The sequence below is a fragment of the Psittacula echo genome (genome assembly GCF_963264785.1).
Source record: "Psittacula echo genome assembly, chromosome: 22".
In the NCBI taxonomy this organism is placed as follows: domain Eukaryota; kingdom Metazoa; phylum Chordata; class Aves; order Psittaciformes; family Psittacidae; genus Psittacula; species Psittacula echo.
Genome location: NC_137758.1, coordinates 1,974,945 through 1,992,916, shown reverse-complemented (window position 1 = coordinate 1,992,916; position 17,972 = coordinate 1,974,945). Strand labels below are relative to the sequence as shown.

The 17,972-nt window shown below is 56.5% G+C and overlaps 1 protein-coding gene across 1 annotated transcript; it reads right to left on the bottom strand.

Moving 5' to 3' along the window:
• Nucleotides 1-6,841: 6,841 nt before the first annotated feature.
• On the bottom strand, nt 6,842-17,930 carry IKBKE (inhibitor of nuclear factor kappa B kinase subunit epsilon). The gene is made up of 21 exons (XM_080632978.1): nt 17,864-17,930; nt 16,916-17,016; nt 16,048-16,188; nt 15,683-15,812; nt 15,318-15,499; nt 15,046-15,206; nt 14,367-14,477; nt 13,918-14,097; nt 13,425-13,627; nt 12,928-12,992; nt 12,757-12,848; nt 12,246-12,347; nt 11,436-11,511; nt 11,244-11,356; nt 10,968-11,044; nt 10,730-10,769; nt 9,278-9,379; nt 7,670-7,766; nt 7,266-7,369; nt 7,079-7,150; nt 6,842-6,946 (listed from the first exon to the last, which is right to left on the bottom strand). Exons 2-21 carry the CDS (start codon nt 17,000-17,002, stop codon nt 6,913-6,915), a joined length of 2,169 nt encoding a protein of 722 aa, XP_080489104.1. The 5' UTR covers nt 17,003-17,016; nt 17,864-17,930; the 3' UTR covers nt 6,842-6,912.
• Between the last annotated feature and the right edge of the window lie 42 nt (nt 17,931-17,972).

The following is a 17,972-nucleotide window of genomic DNA, read 5'->3' as shown; positions in this document are numbered from 1 at the left end:
AGGTCCCTTCCAACCCACCCTGTCAAGCTCCAGCTTCTCTGCTGTCCCCGCTGCTCCAAAGCAAAATAAACCCTGCTGAAGGCTTTGAAGCTGCTTCAGTCACCACCGCACTCAGCTCCTGCACCCTGCCCCACCAGAACAAACACTAAAGCACCGCAGCAGAGATGTGCCACCAGAACCTGCCCGCCCGGCCCCTTCCCAGCCTCTTGCGTCAGGAATCGCTGCCGGCAGCAGGACACGTTACACTCCTCCAGTGAGATCACTCCTTTAGCGTTCACTGAGGCTTTGGAAGGTGCCAGCAGCACAAAGCATGCCCATTAGCTAGGCGATGTTCAAGGCAGCTATAATGGCACAGTGACTCCTCAAGCCCAATTACATTCACTTTGAGACTGAAAACAAGTGGTTTTAACCAATGCCAGCAGCATCAGCCTGCAATGCCATCGTACACAGGACACCGTGCCCACGGCATGGGCAGGAAGGGACACAGACCATCTTGGGAGGGAGGAGGGACAAATACCACCTTCCCATGTGGCTGAAGATGACCAGATCTGATGTCAATGGAAACAGGCCAGAACTGCACAGCCCAAAACCTGAGGCTGCGAGTCAACAGCAAACAAGTGGCAGCTTCACCAAGGCAGGCTCACAAACCCCATCTGCAGCTTTCAGGCATTTTTAAAGGGATTCACTATTGGGATCACAGGGAATGCGGATGATGTTAACAGCAGCTCCACTGAAGTTCCCCCCCACACGCTTCCCACCGCCGGATTGTTTGGGGAGTTTTAGAGATGGAACTACTCCCACAGCCTGAACTATTCTCCTCTAGAAGGAAAAGGGAAATAGAGTTATTGCAGATTTGTTTCAATATGACTGTGGAAAAAATCCAGAGGAGAAGGCCCTGAAAACAACTATTTATAGTACCTGCAACACCACAGAGCTCTGTGGGTTATTACCTCAGGCCCAGTACGTGGGCCCCGTGGCCGCTTGGAAGGATGGCTGGAGACAGTCTCTTGCTTCACATAAAGCCAGGCTGTGCCTTTCAGCACATTGATCCATGCATTTGCTCCAGGGAATACACTTTTGAGGGAATTAATCAGGAAAAGGGGAGAAAGAAAAGCAAAACACATTTACATCACCCTCTTTGGGTTGGAGGAGAGAAGGCTCTGGAGGGACCTTAGAGCAGCTCCAGTGCCTAAAGGGGCTGCAGGAAACCTGGAGAGGGGCTTGGGACAAGGGCCTGCAGGGACAGGCCAAGGGGAATGGCTTGAACCTGCCAGAGGGGAGACTGAGATGAGCTCTTAGGCAGAAGCTCTTCCCTGTGAGGGTGCTGAGGCGCTGGCCCAGGGTGCCCAGAGAAGCTGTGGCTGCCCCATCCCTGGCAGTGCTCAAGGCCAGGTTGGACACAGGGGCTTGGAGCAAGCTGCTCCAGTGGAAGGGGTCCCTGCCCGTGGCAGGGGTTGGAGCTGGAGGAGCTTTAAGGTCCCTTATACTCAAACCAGTGTGATTCAAATAACACCACATGGATAAATCTGGCAGCTCTGGTGTGTCCCACACCACGTTTTGCTGGCTGCGTGGTGACGCCGGGGCCACGTTTAATTAACAGCAATCAGTGCTGAAACCTTAATGTGATACAGCAGGGCCATATGGTGCTCCTGCCTCTCCCAATTGCCCTTCATTTCCAAACGGCACCAGGAGGCACATGGAAGAGCCCTGCTCACACCACGCTGTGCAAACCACCACTAGAAACACTGAATTGATTCATGAGCTAAGGAAAGCCAAGCGTAAGAACCACAACGGGCTGGGCGAGGGACTAATTGCCCCGGTGAGGCTGGTGTTGCAGCGCATAGCATCGTCCCCTGAGCACACCAGCAACTGAGCAGTGAAGCCTCCTCTGGAGCTGCTGGCCGGGCAGACAGCCCAAAACCCCGGGGCAGGACGCAGCTCCCTCCTTGCCCCAAATAACCCCCAGCACCAAGGACCAGCACTGTCAGCAGCGAGCACACGCTACCAAGTTCTCTGTGACCCAGGTTCTGCCCTGGCACGCCACGGCCTCCTCGCTTCACCACCAGCGACCAATGCAGGTCACACCTTGCCAAGGACCCTGCAGAGACCCGTGGCCCCAGAGCATGAACACAGGACCTCGTTCAGCCCCTCCATGTCCTCTCCCATGCAATGGAAGCATTAATCTCTCCTGCAGAGCACAAGCATGTGGCCAATGTGAGTGTATGGTGAATCCCACCGGCATGAGTACCCTTACCCGGTGGTTTGGGCAAAGCAAGGTGTGCGACAAATTTACTGCTCCTACAGGAATTTACACCTCATCGTAAAGCTTCACAAACACGAATTCCTCCTGCTCACCGAGACCTGCTGATGCCAGCCCCGCCTTGGACGTGATAATCTTCCATTTCCTGCCAAAACTTCATTTCCCAAGCCCACCCCGCATCACTTCCCCGCACCCGGGGACCGCGGTCCCTTTGCGGGAGGCTCCGGACAGATCCCTTCACCCAGGGGTGCGGGGATCCCTTCCCGGCAGGTCCCTGCACCGGGGGCTTGGGGACCCACGGCAAAGCAGGGGGGGAAAGAGCGGGTCCAGCGCTGCCGCTGCGGGAGGAAGAGCCCGGGCAGGGTGCGGTAGGGGCTGCAGTGCGGGGGGAAGCGGGCAGGGCAGGGGTGCGGGCAGGGCGCGGGCAGCACTCACATTCGCAGAGCAGGGCTCGCTCCCGCACCGCCTCCCCGCACAGATCGCACCAGCCGCGGCGCGGGGGCCGAGGGGCGAAGCGGTGTCCGCGGCCGCGCTCCGCCGGTTCCCGCGGTGCCGCGAAGATGCTCCGCACGTCGGGCAGCAGCCGCGGGGTTCCGCTGCGCCGCCGCAGCCGCCGCCGAGCCGCCCTGGCCCCGCCGGGGCTCCCCGGGGACCTGCCGCCCATCACCGTGGCGGGGCCGGGCAGCAGCCGGCGCATGGAAGCGGGCGCGGAGCGAGGGAGGGCGGGCGGGGGCACGGCCCCGGGACCGGCCACGCCACGGGAGCGCAGCGCAGGCGCCTGGGACTGGCCCGGGGGGAGGAGACACGGCTTGGAGTGGGGGGGGTGCGGGGGGACCGGCCCTGCGGGGGGACCTTTCCCGTGGAGACCCCCCCAAGCGCCCCCGCGCCCCATGGAGCCCATCGCTGTTGTCATCCCCTTCACCCCCATGCGATCTTTCCCGTGGGATTCCCCTCCTCGCAATTTCCTCCCTTCCAGGAACCTCTCCCCACAAGGATTCCCCTCTCTGGAGCCGGGGCACCTCGCACATCGCCGCCGGGCTTCCTGCAGCGTCTGCTCCATCCCACCTGGCCAAATCGCCTTTCTCTGGGGCGATGCTGAGGGCGGAGGAGCCGAAGCAATTATCGCTCCCGGATGAGGCTCCTGTGGTTGTGGGAAATGCGAAAGGGAAAATGTGATGGCCACGTTCTGAAGTGGCTCCGAGCAGGCTCCAGCGCTGGTTTGCAAACCTCTCCCCTGGGCAAAGGAGCTTTTGGTGGTGGCTGGACCTGGTGGTCCTCTGCTACCGCGATGCGCTGATTACCAAGTGACTCCCTCCTCCTTTGCATACAAGGGTATGAGGGTCCCCTGTCATCATTACACCTTCTCCCTGGCTGGAAGAGGCACAAGCTTCAATGCTGCTATGATCAAACTCACAGCACTGAGTTTGATGAGGTGCATCTTCACAAGGATGCATCTGATGCTATTTGAGATGTACATGTGAAAGGAGTGATGTACAAATGGATTGAAAAAGATACAGAACAGTGTATTCTGCATGGTGAGGAAATCCGTGCTGTGCTGTGAACCGTAAGAAGAAACTCTTCCTCATTACATTTTCCCTACATCCAGATGGAGCTGTGTGCATCCCGGCTTCTGGGCTCATGGGAAGCTGAGTTTGATGTCACTCATGGATTCTTGAGGACAGGATAAGCCAAGGATGTCTAAATCCTTTTCAAGGATTCTAATTTGAAGCCTGGATTAAAACACTGGCTCTGAGTTACAAAGGACTAATGCCATAAGCAGTCCCTAATAAAAGCTTCAAACCAAAAGAGGAATAACACAGCTTGGAAAATCCTAGTTTTGTTCCGTGCTAAGTAGCAAGATTCATTTGGGGAGCGCCTTTTTCTTCCCCATTCAGGACCCTGATTCCCTTTCACACATCTTCTGCTCCTGCCTGAGAACAGCAGCAGATTTATTCCCAGGGAAGGGAAATTGTTTCCCCCAGATTGGGATTTAATCCTGTGCTCTCCACAGAGTTTTCGTTGTGTAAGAAATCACCTGCAAGAAAGCAAATGATGTTTCTGAGGGCTAAGATCTACCTGGCATCTGGCTGGGAATCTGCTAAAGCCATTCTGGATGTTTGCTCTTCCAGGGCCATTCCAGCTGTGAAAGCTGCAGACCTTGGCTTCCAGTGCAAGTAAATGTCCACACCGGGTGCTTCGGCTCGCATGGGATGGAGATGTGGCAGAGTCGTTGTCCTCAGCTGCCTCTGCAGGCATTCAGGGCTGACACCATTGGAAGCCCTTCTAGGCCAAGGGTTAAATTAATCTGGGAAAAAATCCCTAATTACCATTGGCAGGAAAGTTCCTGTTTCATTTGGATTCCGGGAGTCCCCTTCGCAGCTGCTGTTACAGCAGTTGAAGCATGACAAGGGCTATTAGCAAAACCTCTCTTTTCTTTTTGCCAAGAAATAAATCCCTCTTTACCAAAGCCAAACATGTCCCAGGTCCAGCGCTCAGCTGGTATGAATCAGTGCAGCCCCATTGAATCCAAGGAAGTGTGGCAGGACACCCTGCCTGGGCTCCCTGCCCTGTTCCAACAGGGGATGTCAGTGAATTTGAGCTGGATTAAAACTAATGTTCCTTGGAAAACGAGGAGAATCCTAGAAAATAATATGTGGGAGAAAAGCTTTTAAGGGATGGCTTCGTTCCACCTCTGCTGCTGTAAGTGGTTGGGTTTGACAGTCACGATGTTGGGTTTTACAGTTAAAATGGATGGGGAAGTTTGGTGCCAAATTCCGCTCGGGAAGGTTTCCTGGGCGTGCTTGGCCTGTTCTGACAGGCAGGAAAAGCCAGGCACAGCCCTGGAGCTGCTGCTTCTGCTTTGTTTTGCTTCCTTGCTGAGCTCAGAGCAAGACGCTCAGCTCCAGGGCTGCACTGCTTTGCCTTACGTGCCCGCAGGTCTCCCAGCAGAGGCTGGAACTAACTCCTGCCATGGCCAAGGTGAGGAGCATCCACGGCAGGCACCCCCTTGCCCTGTCCTCTGTCAGTGATGCTCTGGCGATGCCTCTGGGCAAACAGCACGGTCAGGGCAGGCCCAGACTCGGTTGGAGGCTCTTGGTTTAGCTGATGTGTGTCACCTCCAGGAAAGAGGCAAGCGAGGGAACGGGAGGAAAGGTGAAGGGCAGAGCCGGGAGCTGTGTTCTCTATGGAGGGGCAGGTCCAGGCAGGCACACTCAGCATCCCCGCTGCTGTTGAGTCAGACTCATTGGCTTGCCCAGATGACAGCTCAGCCACTGCTTCCAGATGCACGATCCAGCCCTGGGAGGTGCAGTGAGCCTTGGACTTTGATGGTGCCCTTGTTTCCTGGTCCCTCCTCCAGCCTCCTCTAAGCCCAGCACCCAGCCACAGTGGGTGAGCTTCTGCCTAAGAGCTCATCTCAGTCTTCTCTCGGGCAGGTTAAAGCCATTCCCCTTGGCCTGTCCCTATAGGCCCTTGTGAGATTTGTGTCTTTGCCCTGATGTGTGCCAAGGAGGGGTGGGAAGAGCTCATCCTTCTGCCAGGAGCCCCCAAGGTGTAAATACCCCTACGTGAGCCTGGCCGGGTGGGAGTTATCTCCCTGCCTGGCTTTGGCTGCTGCCTGGGAACGCTGCTGCCCTCTGTGGCTCTATGGGATGTGGATTGCGGGATGGGGATGACAACCCATCCATCACCCTGGGGACAGGCAGGAAGAGGTGGATGGAGAGGCAGTGTGTCTGACTCTGCCCACAAAGAGCTCCTTGGTACCCTCTGCTGCTCATGCTCCCACAATCCCAGACTTCCTGTATCACTGCTCCACATGGTGATGACTGTTATGGTTCCTCATGAAACCCGAGGTCAAGAAACAGATAAATCCATCCTTTCACCTGTGTGTTAATGGCAGGGGTGGCTGCTTACCCCCCTTTAGCCTAAAGTGAAAAGGAGCATCCCTGCTTTCCCTTGCCATGGAGTGGGGATGTGGGAGCCCTTTCGTCTGGGATTGTGCCTTGGCATTCAGTAGCACCCCCAGGTTCACAGAGTTGCCGTACAGGGCTGTTTGGAGACAACGTGCATCCACACAGGACTCGGTTACATGGATAGAAACATACCCAGAAACAGAATCCTCCTTGGCTTCCTATTCCCAAACCCAAGGAGGGAATGCGAGGAGAGGTGGCAGCACCAGCGGGCTGAAGTCTGTGGCTCCCACCTTCCCAGTGCTGGAGCTGTCCTGGGCTGGATCCAGTCTCTTATCCCTCAGGTACAGCATCCCTCATGCCCACTCCAGGGACCAGAAGTGTGTTAAAAGTGGGAATAATCCCAGAACAAGAGGGCAAAAGAGAATTCAGCTGTTCAGCCTCTTCCTCTTCACCACCAGGCATGGTGATACAGAGAAGCTGGAAAAACATGAAGTCCTTCAAGCACTTTTTAAAAGGAAAAAGAGCCCCAAAACATCTTATTTTCTGGTCAAACTTTCAAAGGTTCAGGGTGTTCAAGCCACTCAAAGCTAACGCTGGTGAAAGGTGCAAAAGTGCTGGAGGGGAGAGGTAGGAGACAGAGAGCTCCTCACACATGAACATCAGATGTCTCCATCACCCTGGACCCAAAGTGCTGTGAGTGTTCCCTGCTGTTGGCTGCAGCAGCTGCAAGTTCACCACGTCTCAAACACCAGGAGCTGGGGCAGCCCCATGTAACCTGCAGGAACAGAACCTGTGGTTGCACTCCCCATGCTGGAATCCTCCACGGATACCCATGGAGCCCATCCGGTCCCACCACCCCATCCTGGTGTTAGGGGCAGGAGCAGCGTCCCTGTGTGCTCTTACTCACCGCTCGATGATGCTGTTGTTGAGCTTGAGATCACAAGTGACTGACCTCATCTGCTTCAGGAGCTCCTGCATCCTGCGAGGGACACAACCATCCCTTACCCGATGCTGCTCAGCCTCTCATTCCCTATGGGAGCAGCTCTGGCAGCAGGAGCACCCCATGGATCGCACACAGCAGGACCTCAACTCACCGGAAAGCCATATCCTGGTGTGCCTGGCTCACAGGGACAGGGGAAGGAGCAGGAGGAACCGGGGCCAAGCTCTGCTGCTCAGGCTGGAGAAACCTGTCCAGAGCCTGTGGAAAGGGAGAGGCTCAGCAGCCCCCGAGGCAGTGGGTCTGACCCAGGGCTGCAGTGCTGCACCCCGGCCAGGCAGTCCTCAGGACCAGCGGTGCCGCTGCCAAAGCTCTTCCCATTCCTTGCTCAAATAGGGAAGATCTCCAGTGTGGATCCCCACAGAGCACTGCAGCGAGTTGCTCAGAAGCACCCTGGTGTTCCCTGCTTAACACATGTGCCCAAGCACAGGGTGGGCAGGGTGTGAAGGGGGGGGTCTGTGCAGCAGCACCCCTGGGTGGGACCCCCCCATGGGCACCTACGCTCTGCAGGCAGTCCTGGCACTGCGTCATCTCCACGCTGCAGGCGCTGATGCGGTTGCTGAGCCTCTTCAGATGCTTCTTTATCTCACAGACCTTCCTAGAACCAACAACAAAATTCCCAGTCAACGTTCACCGGCAGTGACTGGAATCCATGGAATCACGGAATGGTTTGGGTTGAAGGGACCTTAAAGTCCATCCAGTCCCAACCCCTGCCACGGGCAGGGACCCCTTCCACTGGAGCAGCTTGCTCCAAGCCCCTGTGTCCAACCTGGCCTTGAACACTGCCAGGGATGGGGCAGCCACAGCTTCTCTGGGCACCCTGTGCCAGCACCTCAGCACCCTCACACTAAATGATTCTATTTCTTTAATACATGATATTTCTATTCTATTTCTGTGTGGTTTAATTCAATTTACTGCTTTCTGCAAACCTTCCTGGATCCAAGTTAAAACCCCAAAGGAAAGCAAATGAGTCACAACAGGGCTGCAAGTGCGGCTGCAGCTCTGCTCATTGCCACCGTAGGCCAGGTTATCCAAACAACACCAACAGCAAAGTACTTAGGGAGAGCGGGAAAGGGACCTGCTCCTGCCGGACACGCAGCAGGAGGGTGCTCAGTTGGATCAGAATAGGTTTGGTTTGCAGTAATAAAGGAAAGACTATTTCAGGTGCATGGTCCCACCTCCAGCCCCCAGCAAACCACCTCCACAGCACAGCCCTGGTGCCAGCGGGACCCAGCCCAAACCAGGACAACTCCAACTGGAGGAAGAGTGAATTATAGCCAGCCAGGGGTGACTCACGGTGCCTCTTCTGTAGGGACAGAAAACCAGGTCCAAAAATACTCCAGCAGAACACAGGGAAAGCAGGGCCAGGGCAGGGCTGGGCAGACGCTGCCCTCTCCTCCCAGGGCATTCCTGAGCACCGGAGGTAAATTCCCCCCTCAATTCCCCCCATGTCAATTCCTGGCTACTCCATGCCAGAGATAGGGAAAAAAAACTGGGTTCAATTCTAAAGCATTGCTGAAAATCCTCCTCCTTACACGCCCATCGGCAGCCCAGGGGAATGGATGCTCCCCTAAGAGCAACCTGGTAATAGAAGTCCATGGTGTGGGACATGCCCTTCCCCTGCCTGCCTCCCCTCACACTGCTCATGGCTGTGATAGGCACGGGATTGTGCTCAATCACTGCGAGGCAATTTGCTCTTTGCATTATTCCCCAAGCGCCCTTTAACAGGAGTCATTCCTCCCCCGTAGATCTCTGTCTCAATGGCAATTTTGACCGGATAAAATAACCTCTCCCCATCAGAGAGTGAAGAACCCAGCGGCTTAAGCTCAAGCAGCAAGTTTAGGGGGCTTTTAAAATCAATCCATTAAAACCACAGGGCAGGAATGCATGGCATGGGACAAGAACCAGGGTCTTATTACCCACTGAGGAGTCCTTCCGCAGCAGTTACCAGCATCACCATCTCCATCTGCATCTCAGAGCTCAATTGATAAGAGTGCTCTGGAAGCCCTGGGCTTTGTGGGCAATACTTAATGCAATATCCCTGCTCCCATCCCCACCATGTCCAGGAACCAGAGCCCTACAACCTCAGGAGAAGGCTGGAGCTTGTACCTCATGCTGCTGCCATGGAGGGCCAGGGCCTCCTTGTACCGCTCCACGCAATCATCCTGGAAAATTAAGAGCACTTTCCTGGCCAGATGTCCTAAATTCACCCTAAAAGCAGAAAAAAGAGCAGGAGAGAACTGTTATTGCCTTAAATGTATGCAAATGAACATCACCATTCACATGGCAGGGACCTAAAGCTGGATCCTGAATGGAGAAAAAGGGACTGGATGCTCAGCAATGGATTTTGATGTGGGTCTGTAACTATATAGAATCATAGAATGGTTTGGGTTGGAAAGGACCTTAAAGATCAACTGGTTTCCAGCACCCCTGCCATCTACATCTAATCTATTCTGTATCTAATCTATACATCTATTCTATTCTATATCTAATCTATTCTATATCTAATCTATACATCTATTCTATTCTATATCTAATCTATTCTATATCTAATCTATACATCTATTCTATATCTAATCTATTCTATATCTAATCTATACATCTATTCTATTCTATATCTAATCTATTCTATATCTAATCTATACATCTATTCTATTCTATATCTAATCTATTCTATATCTAATCTATACATCTATTCTATTCTATATCTAATCTATTCTATATCTAATCTATACATCTATTCTATTCTATATCTAATCTATTCTATATCTAATCTATACATCTATTCTATTCTATATCTAATCTATTCTATATCTAATCTATACATCTATTCTATTCTATATCTAATCTATTCTATATCTAATCTATACATCTATTCTATTCTATATCTAATCTATTCTATATCTAATCTATACATCTATTCTATTCTATATCTAATCTATTCTATATCTAATCTATATCTACATCTCATCCCCACCCCGAGGGCACTTCTGAGAAATCCTTGCCTTGGACTTCAAGGCAGATGCCCAAAGCAGATTGAAGCTTTAATTAAGCTCAAGGAGCTGCCCGTTCAGTTGCACCGGCCCTGGTACCTATTGAAGTGCGCATTTGAGTTCTTGGCTCTGGTAAATTCCCCTGATTTCAAATGGAAACTGAAAGGAGGATTTTTAAAGGTACAAAAGCCATCGGACACTTGAGTCCCACTGGAAGGTAAGCGGATATGAAATCAGCATCTCAGCAAATACATGGCCGTGAACTAAGCCCTGTGTGAGCAATAGCCTGGAATGTGCTTATCCCCACTTCCCAATGCAGGGAGTTGGTCCAGCAACATCACCCTGACCCCAGGTCAGGGGTTTTCTCACCTCTTCATCAGGAATAGCTTTTGGCTTAAAACCTTTGCTATGAAAGGTGCTGCATTGATGAACCACCACCACCAGTCCCTCTCTCAGTGTTAGTGACCCAGGAACATTTTACATCCCACTGGGATTCAAGCAGAACTCCCCCTTCTGCCTGGCCACAGTATGGGGCAGGTCCTAGAAAGGGGAGAGGGCTGGGACTTACTTATCCAGCTTGTGTATTTGCTCGTCGTTGTAGCTCAGCCCTGCGGAGGGAAGGCAGCACCAGTCAGCACAGGCCCTGCTGTTCACCACCCAATACATGGGCATCCTTACACCCCAGAGATCCCTCCAAGGCTCCCCAGGGCAGCAGCCAATGGGACCACGGTACCAAAGAGCTGCAGGGACTCAGTTCCCCCTGCCCGGCTCAGCACAGGGACGTTCCTGCCATCCCAGGGACTTACGCGGGCTTGTCCTGGCCTTCCTGAACTGCTTGTAGATGAGCTGCATCTCCTCCAGGCAGCACTCGATCCGCTGGATGCTGGAAGAGAGACAGGGAAAGAGGAGTGAGGCCCCCGGAGAGGGGTGAAAACAGCACCCGGGGGGAGCCAGCCCAGCTCTCAGCCTGGCTCCACGCATTGCGTGTGCGTGCACAGGGGTGTTAGAAGCTGTTTGCAATGGGGGCTGTGCATGGAGCGATGCCTTCTCCATCCAGCAAAGGTTTGGCAGGTGCCACAAACCTCTTGTCTTCGTGCACTTCCTGCCCGTGCTTCACCAGCTCAGCCAAAACCCCATCCAGAGCCCCTCGGAAGTCAAAGATGCTGTGAGAGCACTGAGAGAGCTCCTCAGCGACCTGCGGAGGAGATGGAGAGGTGGGGGCTGGCTCTGGATGCTCCCCAGCCCCACGAGCTCACCCCCTGCACAGAGCTCACCCTCTGCAGCCTTGTCTTCACCATAGCCGCATCCTTCGGAGCCAGCACCCCACTGCCTGCAGGAGCAGCCTCGTACCTGGAGACAAGGAAGGACATTAGGCAGGATACGAGGCAGAGGCACCATCCTGTGTGGAGGCAGCATCCGAGTCCCTGGGGTGGTTTGTGCGGGCAAATAACTCTGTGCCCAGGGCAGCAGATCCAAGCCACAGCAGAAGTGCGGATCCAGTGAAAACTCATCCTGTTGAGTCCAATTTGTTCCCAAATTCTTCACTTCATCCCCACTGGCTTTGCACCAGCTCAGATGTTGTGCGTTTTCTGCCTCCCTGCAGCTGGCATGAGAGCAGAGCACTGAGCAGTGCTGGCTAAGCAGAACTAGGCTGCTCCAGCCCATGTAGGGAGGGATGGGTAAGCAGCAGCATCCAGCTGCAGCATCAGTGCTCTTGGCACTCCAGCCCTGTGTTATCCGGATGAAGCCAATGGGAACCATGTATCCCTATCTTTTTAGATGAGATAGAAATTAAGAGGCTTGCTAAATGGAAATGAATAAAAGATCAGCAACCCAGCAGCAAAGAACGTTCTGCTGCAACAGGACTGGAATGCAAAACAACCATGGGATAGCTTAGAGAAAACGGGTTCAGCTTTTCCTGGGGCAGCACGGCTGGGAACGGGTGTCCAGGCCAGCTGAGGCTTTCCTTGTCATTCAGCCCCATTAGTTCAGCCTCGTGAATGGCACCTTTGAGAGCCCCATAACTCATCTGCAGCAGCCACAGCCCAGCGCCTGCATCCCTGCGGCTGCAAAGCCACACTTACAGCACGGGGGTCTTCACCTCAGTGAGCTGCAGGCAGGAGAGCACCGAGAGAGCCCCTCTCTTCTGCTCCAGCACCCTCACGCACTCCGTTTTCAGGTTGCCACTGCCAAGAGAGAAAAGAGCCCATCCAGCACGTGCTTCCCTGCCCGACCTCCATCCTGGGGCCAGCCGCACGGGGTTAGGATGGAGCTGGTGCCTCCTCATGTGCACATGGGGGGCTGGATGCATGCAAAACTGGGTGCAGCTCCTGGGCAGGGGGGTGTCACCCACGGGGCTCTGTCCTGCCCTGCACAAGAAGCTCCTACCCCAAAGGGAATGGGTAGGACGGCGAAAATGCTCATAGAACCATGGCACGGTTCGGGTTTGGAGGGGCCTTAAAGCTCCTCCAGTTCCAACCCCTGCACTGTTGGGAACAGGCTGGAAAACCAGGAGTGGTTTCAATCCCATCAGTGTCCTGGGAAGGGCCGGGTCCCCCCCTCCGCACCCGCACCCACGCTGGCCCCCACACTCACATCACCCAGTGGAGGCCCCTGGCCAGCAGCTCCCGGCAGCGCCGCAGGGCGCGGGCGATGCGCAGGGTCTGGTGCACGGCACCCACCGCGCTCTGCAAAGCAACGGGCACTGCCTCCATCCGCACCCCTGCGGCCGGGGCTCCCCGGGGCGCAGGGACCCCCCCCACCTACCTTGGCTGCCCTGCAGTCGGCCACCACGTCCACCCTGGGGACCAGCTTTGGGAACTCGAGTGCCGCTGGGGAGATGCGGTCAAGGGGCTTTGCGGATGGAGCCCGGAGCCCCGGGGACATCTCACACCCCTAAAGCAAACCCTGCAGGCCCGCAGGGTTCCAGGCACGGGAGCAGCTGCGATGCTGCTTAGTGCGGGTCTCAGAGATGTTTTAGACCATGGGCATATGCAGGGATGGGGTGTGATGGGTGGCCATGGAGCAACAGCCCACGGCAGGGGAAAACTGACCCTGAAACCCCCTAATCCTGCATCCCTAATCCGGCATCAAACCCCTCTACTTCCTGCTGTGCATTGGAGTCCTTATTGTAAACGTATACATATATATCTATATATGAAATACATATACCCTTATTGGATATAAAGATAATAACTTCAGCAAATCTCCCTTCCGCACCCACCCTGCGCGCCCTGCTCCATCTCCAAGCCACCGGTACTCACGGTCTCTGTATCTGACTCCTACCACATCTTCTGGCTGCTCGGCGATGCTCAGCAGGGTCAGAGGGTTGTGCTCCGTGGTTCTGCAGAAGTTCTGCACTTGCAGGTTCGGATCCAGCTCGTAGTGATGCCCTTCGAAAAAGTACTCTTGGTGGTGAGGGGCTACGTTCGTTTGTTTGAAGACGGCATCCAAGAATTTGGTGGTACTGAAATGAAGGAGAAACGAAAGGACGGGGAATAAGCAATGAGGGGAGCGCTAGGATTTCCATCACTTCAACAGCCTGCTGCCCTCTTGTAGCAAAATAGCCCACAAGAGCAGTGGAGCCCCTTGGGCAGCTTCCCTGGGGCTCTGTGTGCTGAGAGCAGCAGCTCCCATTAGAGCCTGAGCCCGGTTTGGTTTAACCTGGTTTAACTGCGGGCGCTCCCCCAGGTTCACCCACAGAGAAGGGGCTGAGGCTCCTGAGCTCAACTTTTAACCCAGCCTTGGCATCCTTACGTGTTGTAGGAGTGGATGTAGATGCGGTGGGAGGAAGCCTGTGGCAGGCAGAAGACGTCCACTGCGATCCTGGTCAAGATGTCATTGGTCTCTGCAAAAAACTGGTTGAATCCCCAGCATTTCCTCTGATCCAGCTCCAGGATGTTGGCCAGGATGGGAACCAGCTGCTCCTTCAGCCCCCTGCAGCAGCAGAAGAGACGCCTGCACTTAACCCTGAGCCATAAACGTGGTGAGCATGGGGCTGGGGAGAGACGCTGAGCTCTGACAGAGCTGCTCCCCTGCCCCGCATCCCTTTTCCCTGCCTATAAAGCAAAGGCCTGCTCTGAGAGCTCTGATATCTGCAGGCGAGAAGCTCATTGCCTGGTTAAACCCCGCTGTGCTGTGCGAGCACCCAGAGCCGTGGAGCCAGGACATGGGACCCGCAGTGGGACCCGAGCCGGGGCACTCACGTGGAGAGGCGGCAGGTGAGGGGCAGCTCGTAGCTCCACGCGATGCTCCCGTTCTCCTGCCCCTGGACCCCTGCAATGGCTCCAGGAGGTTTCTCGGAGGTTATTTTGTACCTGGTGAAGGGAATTGGCTGCAGCTGAAATGAGCCAAACGGTGCCCGTTTGGGCGCTGAGTCCCTTGGGCTCAGCAGAGAGGGAAAGGGCAGAGATGGATGGGCTGGGAAAGACATGGTTCATGGAAAGAACAACATCCACAGAGGGAGCAGTTGGATGTGATGATCTTACAGGTCTTTTCCAACCTGGTTCATTCTATGAACCTGCTCTAGTGGAAGGTGTCCCTGCCCATGGCAGGGGGTTGGAACTGGATGAGATTCAAGGCCTTTTCCAACCCCAAACCAGTCTGGGATTCTGGGATTCTCTTCTAGCTCCAAAGTCATGAGAATGCATTTTGAGGGTAAATGTGATAAATGGGGCATGGGTCCTTTACATGCTCGCTCTCCACGGGCTACACATCAGGCTCTATGGGATTAAATGAGTTGTAAACTACAGCCCACGGACCCCCAGTGCTGCTGGCATGCACCGAGCCACAGCCACATCACCCTGCAGCCCCCAGGGTCACCAGCCAGGGTCCCACCTCCCCGCAGCGCAGCCCCTGGTGCCCCGAGCTGGATGCGGTCCCTACATGGCCTCCTTGTTCCAGCGCGAGCCCCCAAAGGGGACGAAGGGGAGGCTGCCGGTGGCAGCGTGGTAGAAGGTGACGCCGATGCTCCAGAGGTCGACGGTGACGCCGTAAACCTTCTGCTGCGGCTTGCACAGCACCGCGCGCTCGTACATGTCCGGGTGCTGCAGGGGAGGTGGAGATGGGGTCTGAGGCACAAGCTCTTCCCTATGAGAGTGCTGAGGCGCTGGCACAGGGTGCCCGGGGAGCTGTGGCTGCCCCATCCTTGTGCTCACCAGGTACTCCTCTGTCCCATAGACAGACACAAACTTCTCATCATCGCCCAGCTCCCGGGCAGCCCCGAAGTCGGTCAGTTTATAGATGCTCTGCCCATCTTCCCCCAGCAGCCGCATGATGTTGCCTGGTTTGATGTCTCTGTGGACCACGCCGTTCTCACGGAGGTGGTTCATCCCTGCCACTGGGCACACCGGACGGAAGGGCTTTGTTCAGAGGTAGCAATGTGGGAAGAGCTGGAGAGGGGACCAGCCCAGAGCTGGTGCTCAGCCCACCCTTCCCATCCATCGCCAGCACCCCAAGGTCCCCATTCTGCAGCTTCCCAGCTCCAGGCTGCGCTCACGGTGATGGAGGACCCCTCACTCACCCACGCACTGCAGCACGATGAGGAACTCGGACTCAGCCAGGCCGAAGGTGTTCTCCGGGTCCTCCAGCACGCTCAGCAAGCTGCCCCCCGAGCAGTATTCCATCACCAGCACCTTCTGCTTGCTGCTGCCCTGCACAAGGAGCAGCCCGGAGGTCCCCCCACTGTTCCCAGGCAGGACCAGCTCCACCCCTCCCTCGGCTGCTGGGTCCCTGCTTGGACAAAGCAGGGCTGGAGGGTGACAGGGGACAACAGCAGCTCACAGAGTGCTCCAGTGCCACCAGCGCTGAAGGGCTGAGGCTTGGTGTGGAGGTAGAGGGAGGAGAAGGCAGCCCAGGAGCAGGGTTTCGGGGCTGGGACCCACTTACTGTCTCCTCTACAGCAAGGAACTTGACGATGTTTTTGTGGTTCAGCTTCCTCAGCATCTCAAACTCCCTCATCTGGACCTCCTGGGGCCGCCGGTAGCTGACACTGTTGAAGACCTTCACGGCAACCAGCTCCCCCGATTTCTAGGAGAAGAGGGACCAGAGAAGGAGGGCACAGGAGGCGGCACCATCCCATCCATGTCCTGAGCAGCTCCGTCAGCTCCGTCACTGCTCCCGCATCCACTGGGGATGCAAACTCCACTGACACCGCAGGGTGCCGGCATCTCGCAGCCTTCGTGTTCTCTGCTGTAAGAGCCTCCCCGCCGCTCCTCACCACCCTCTGCCTCCTGCCCCTGCAGCCCGCGTGCTCCGTGTCCGTGTTTGTTCAGCTCCACATCAAGTTTATAGCGGGGGCTGAGGCCGGGAGCGCGCAGTGGGGCAGGGCTGGGTTCAAACCCTCCTCAACGCTACCTCTCCCACCCCATTGAGCAGGCGCTTGCTCAATGAACATCAAAGGCCGGGGGTGCAGCCCTGGTGAGTGTTTGCATGAAACATGCAAATGGGCAAGGACGGGGCTTTCGGAACCTCCGGGCATTCCCCCAAAACCAGCTTCTTCCCCCTGCGATGCCCGGGAATGCCGGGAGAGGGACCTGCTCCGGAGCACCCCAAAGCTGCTCTGCACCCACTGACCCGAGCTGGAGCCCCGGGGAGGGAAGGAGCCAAATGAGAAGCGAAATTCAGCCCCAAAGCAGCCCCTGGAGCTCCCGGGGGTGAGCAGAGGGAGCAGGGGCACCCTCACCACGGGGCAGGAGGGATGGGGGCTCGGGCCGCTGCGGTTCCGGGTTCTCCCCTTCCTTCCATCCCTACCCACCTTGTTGCGAGCTTTGTAGACGGAGGCTGTGGCGCCCTGGCCCAGGCAGTCCTCGGTGCTCCAGAGGTAGCTCGGGGTGCTCTGCATCTCCAGCAGCGCTGCTGCAAGGGGGAAGCACAGGGGTCACCCCTCCGGCGCCCGCCCCACCACGAACCCATCCTCGCACGGGAGCGGGGCCGGGTGCGGGACCTACCCCCCGAGGGCTCCCAGGGAGGGCCGCGCATGGACGGAGCCGTGAGCGCAGCTCAAACCCGGCCCTGGCGCCGGGAGTCAGGCGCGAAGAGCAAAGGGAGAGGAGCTGCAGCGGGGGAGGAACCTCCCAGCCCCGAGAGCGCAGCCCGGGGGGTGCAGAACCCGCCCGGCAGCATCAGCGGGAGGAGGAACCGCTGCTGCTTCCTGCTCCGGAGGAACGCGGTCCCCGTGCTGCAAGCGGGGCTCTGGTACTGCAAAGGGTGCCGAGACGGGAAGAGTCGGGGCTGGAGCAGGATCTGCACCTTCGGCACCCAAACGGGGCACCCCCAGCGCTGGGGTCAGCGCTCAGCCCCAGCACAGACACCGCAGCGCACCCGGCTGCGTTCCTGGTGAGCGCTGCCGCGGTCCTGCCCCGCAGAGCCACCGCGAAGCTCACGGCCTGAGCCAGGGCCGCGTGGTTCAGCTCCAGCCCTTCCCAGGAGCCGCTGTTGCAGTTACGGGTCCAGAGGCTTCTGCATCCGGCCCCGGGGCAGCCCCTGAGGCGCTGAAACGGCTCCGGACGCAGGGCAGCAAAGGAGGGAGGAAGCGGGAGCAAACGGAGCCAAGGGCCCTGCCCCAGCCGCAAAATCACCCCCAGGCGCCAGAACAAGGATGAGGTCCGGCCCTGGCGCCTGCAAACGCTTCCCGAGGGTTCCAGAGACGAGCAAAGGTGGGATCTGGGACATTCCCGAGCCGTGGCGCCAGCACCGCTCTCACCGGGAGCCCCGCGGCAGCGGGATGCAGGATGCGGGTTGCGAGGCGGGATGCGGGATGCAGAGCGGGATGCAGGGTGCTCCGAGGAGCCCACCCCTCAGCGTGCCCAGCC

Excerpts from the sequence above, each read along its gene's own strand:
- IKBKE (XM_080632978.1), bottom strand. The coding sequence starts at position 17,002 with ATGCAGAGCACCCCGAGCTACCTCTGGAGCACCGAGGACTGCCTGGGC. Across the intron at positions 14,478-15,045 it reads CGCTGGAACAAGGAGGCCAT|GTACAAAATAACCTCCGAGA; the intron begins GTAGGGACCGCA and ends TCCCTTCACCAG. Across the intron at positions 11,512-12,245 it reads GAGGTGAAGACCCCCGTGCT|GTACGAGGCTGCTCCTGCAG; the intron begins GTAAGTGTGGCT and ends CCTTGTCTCCAG.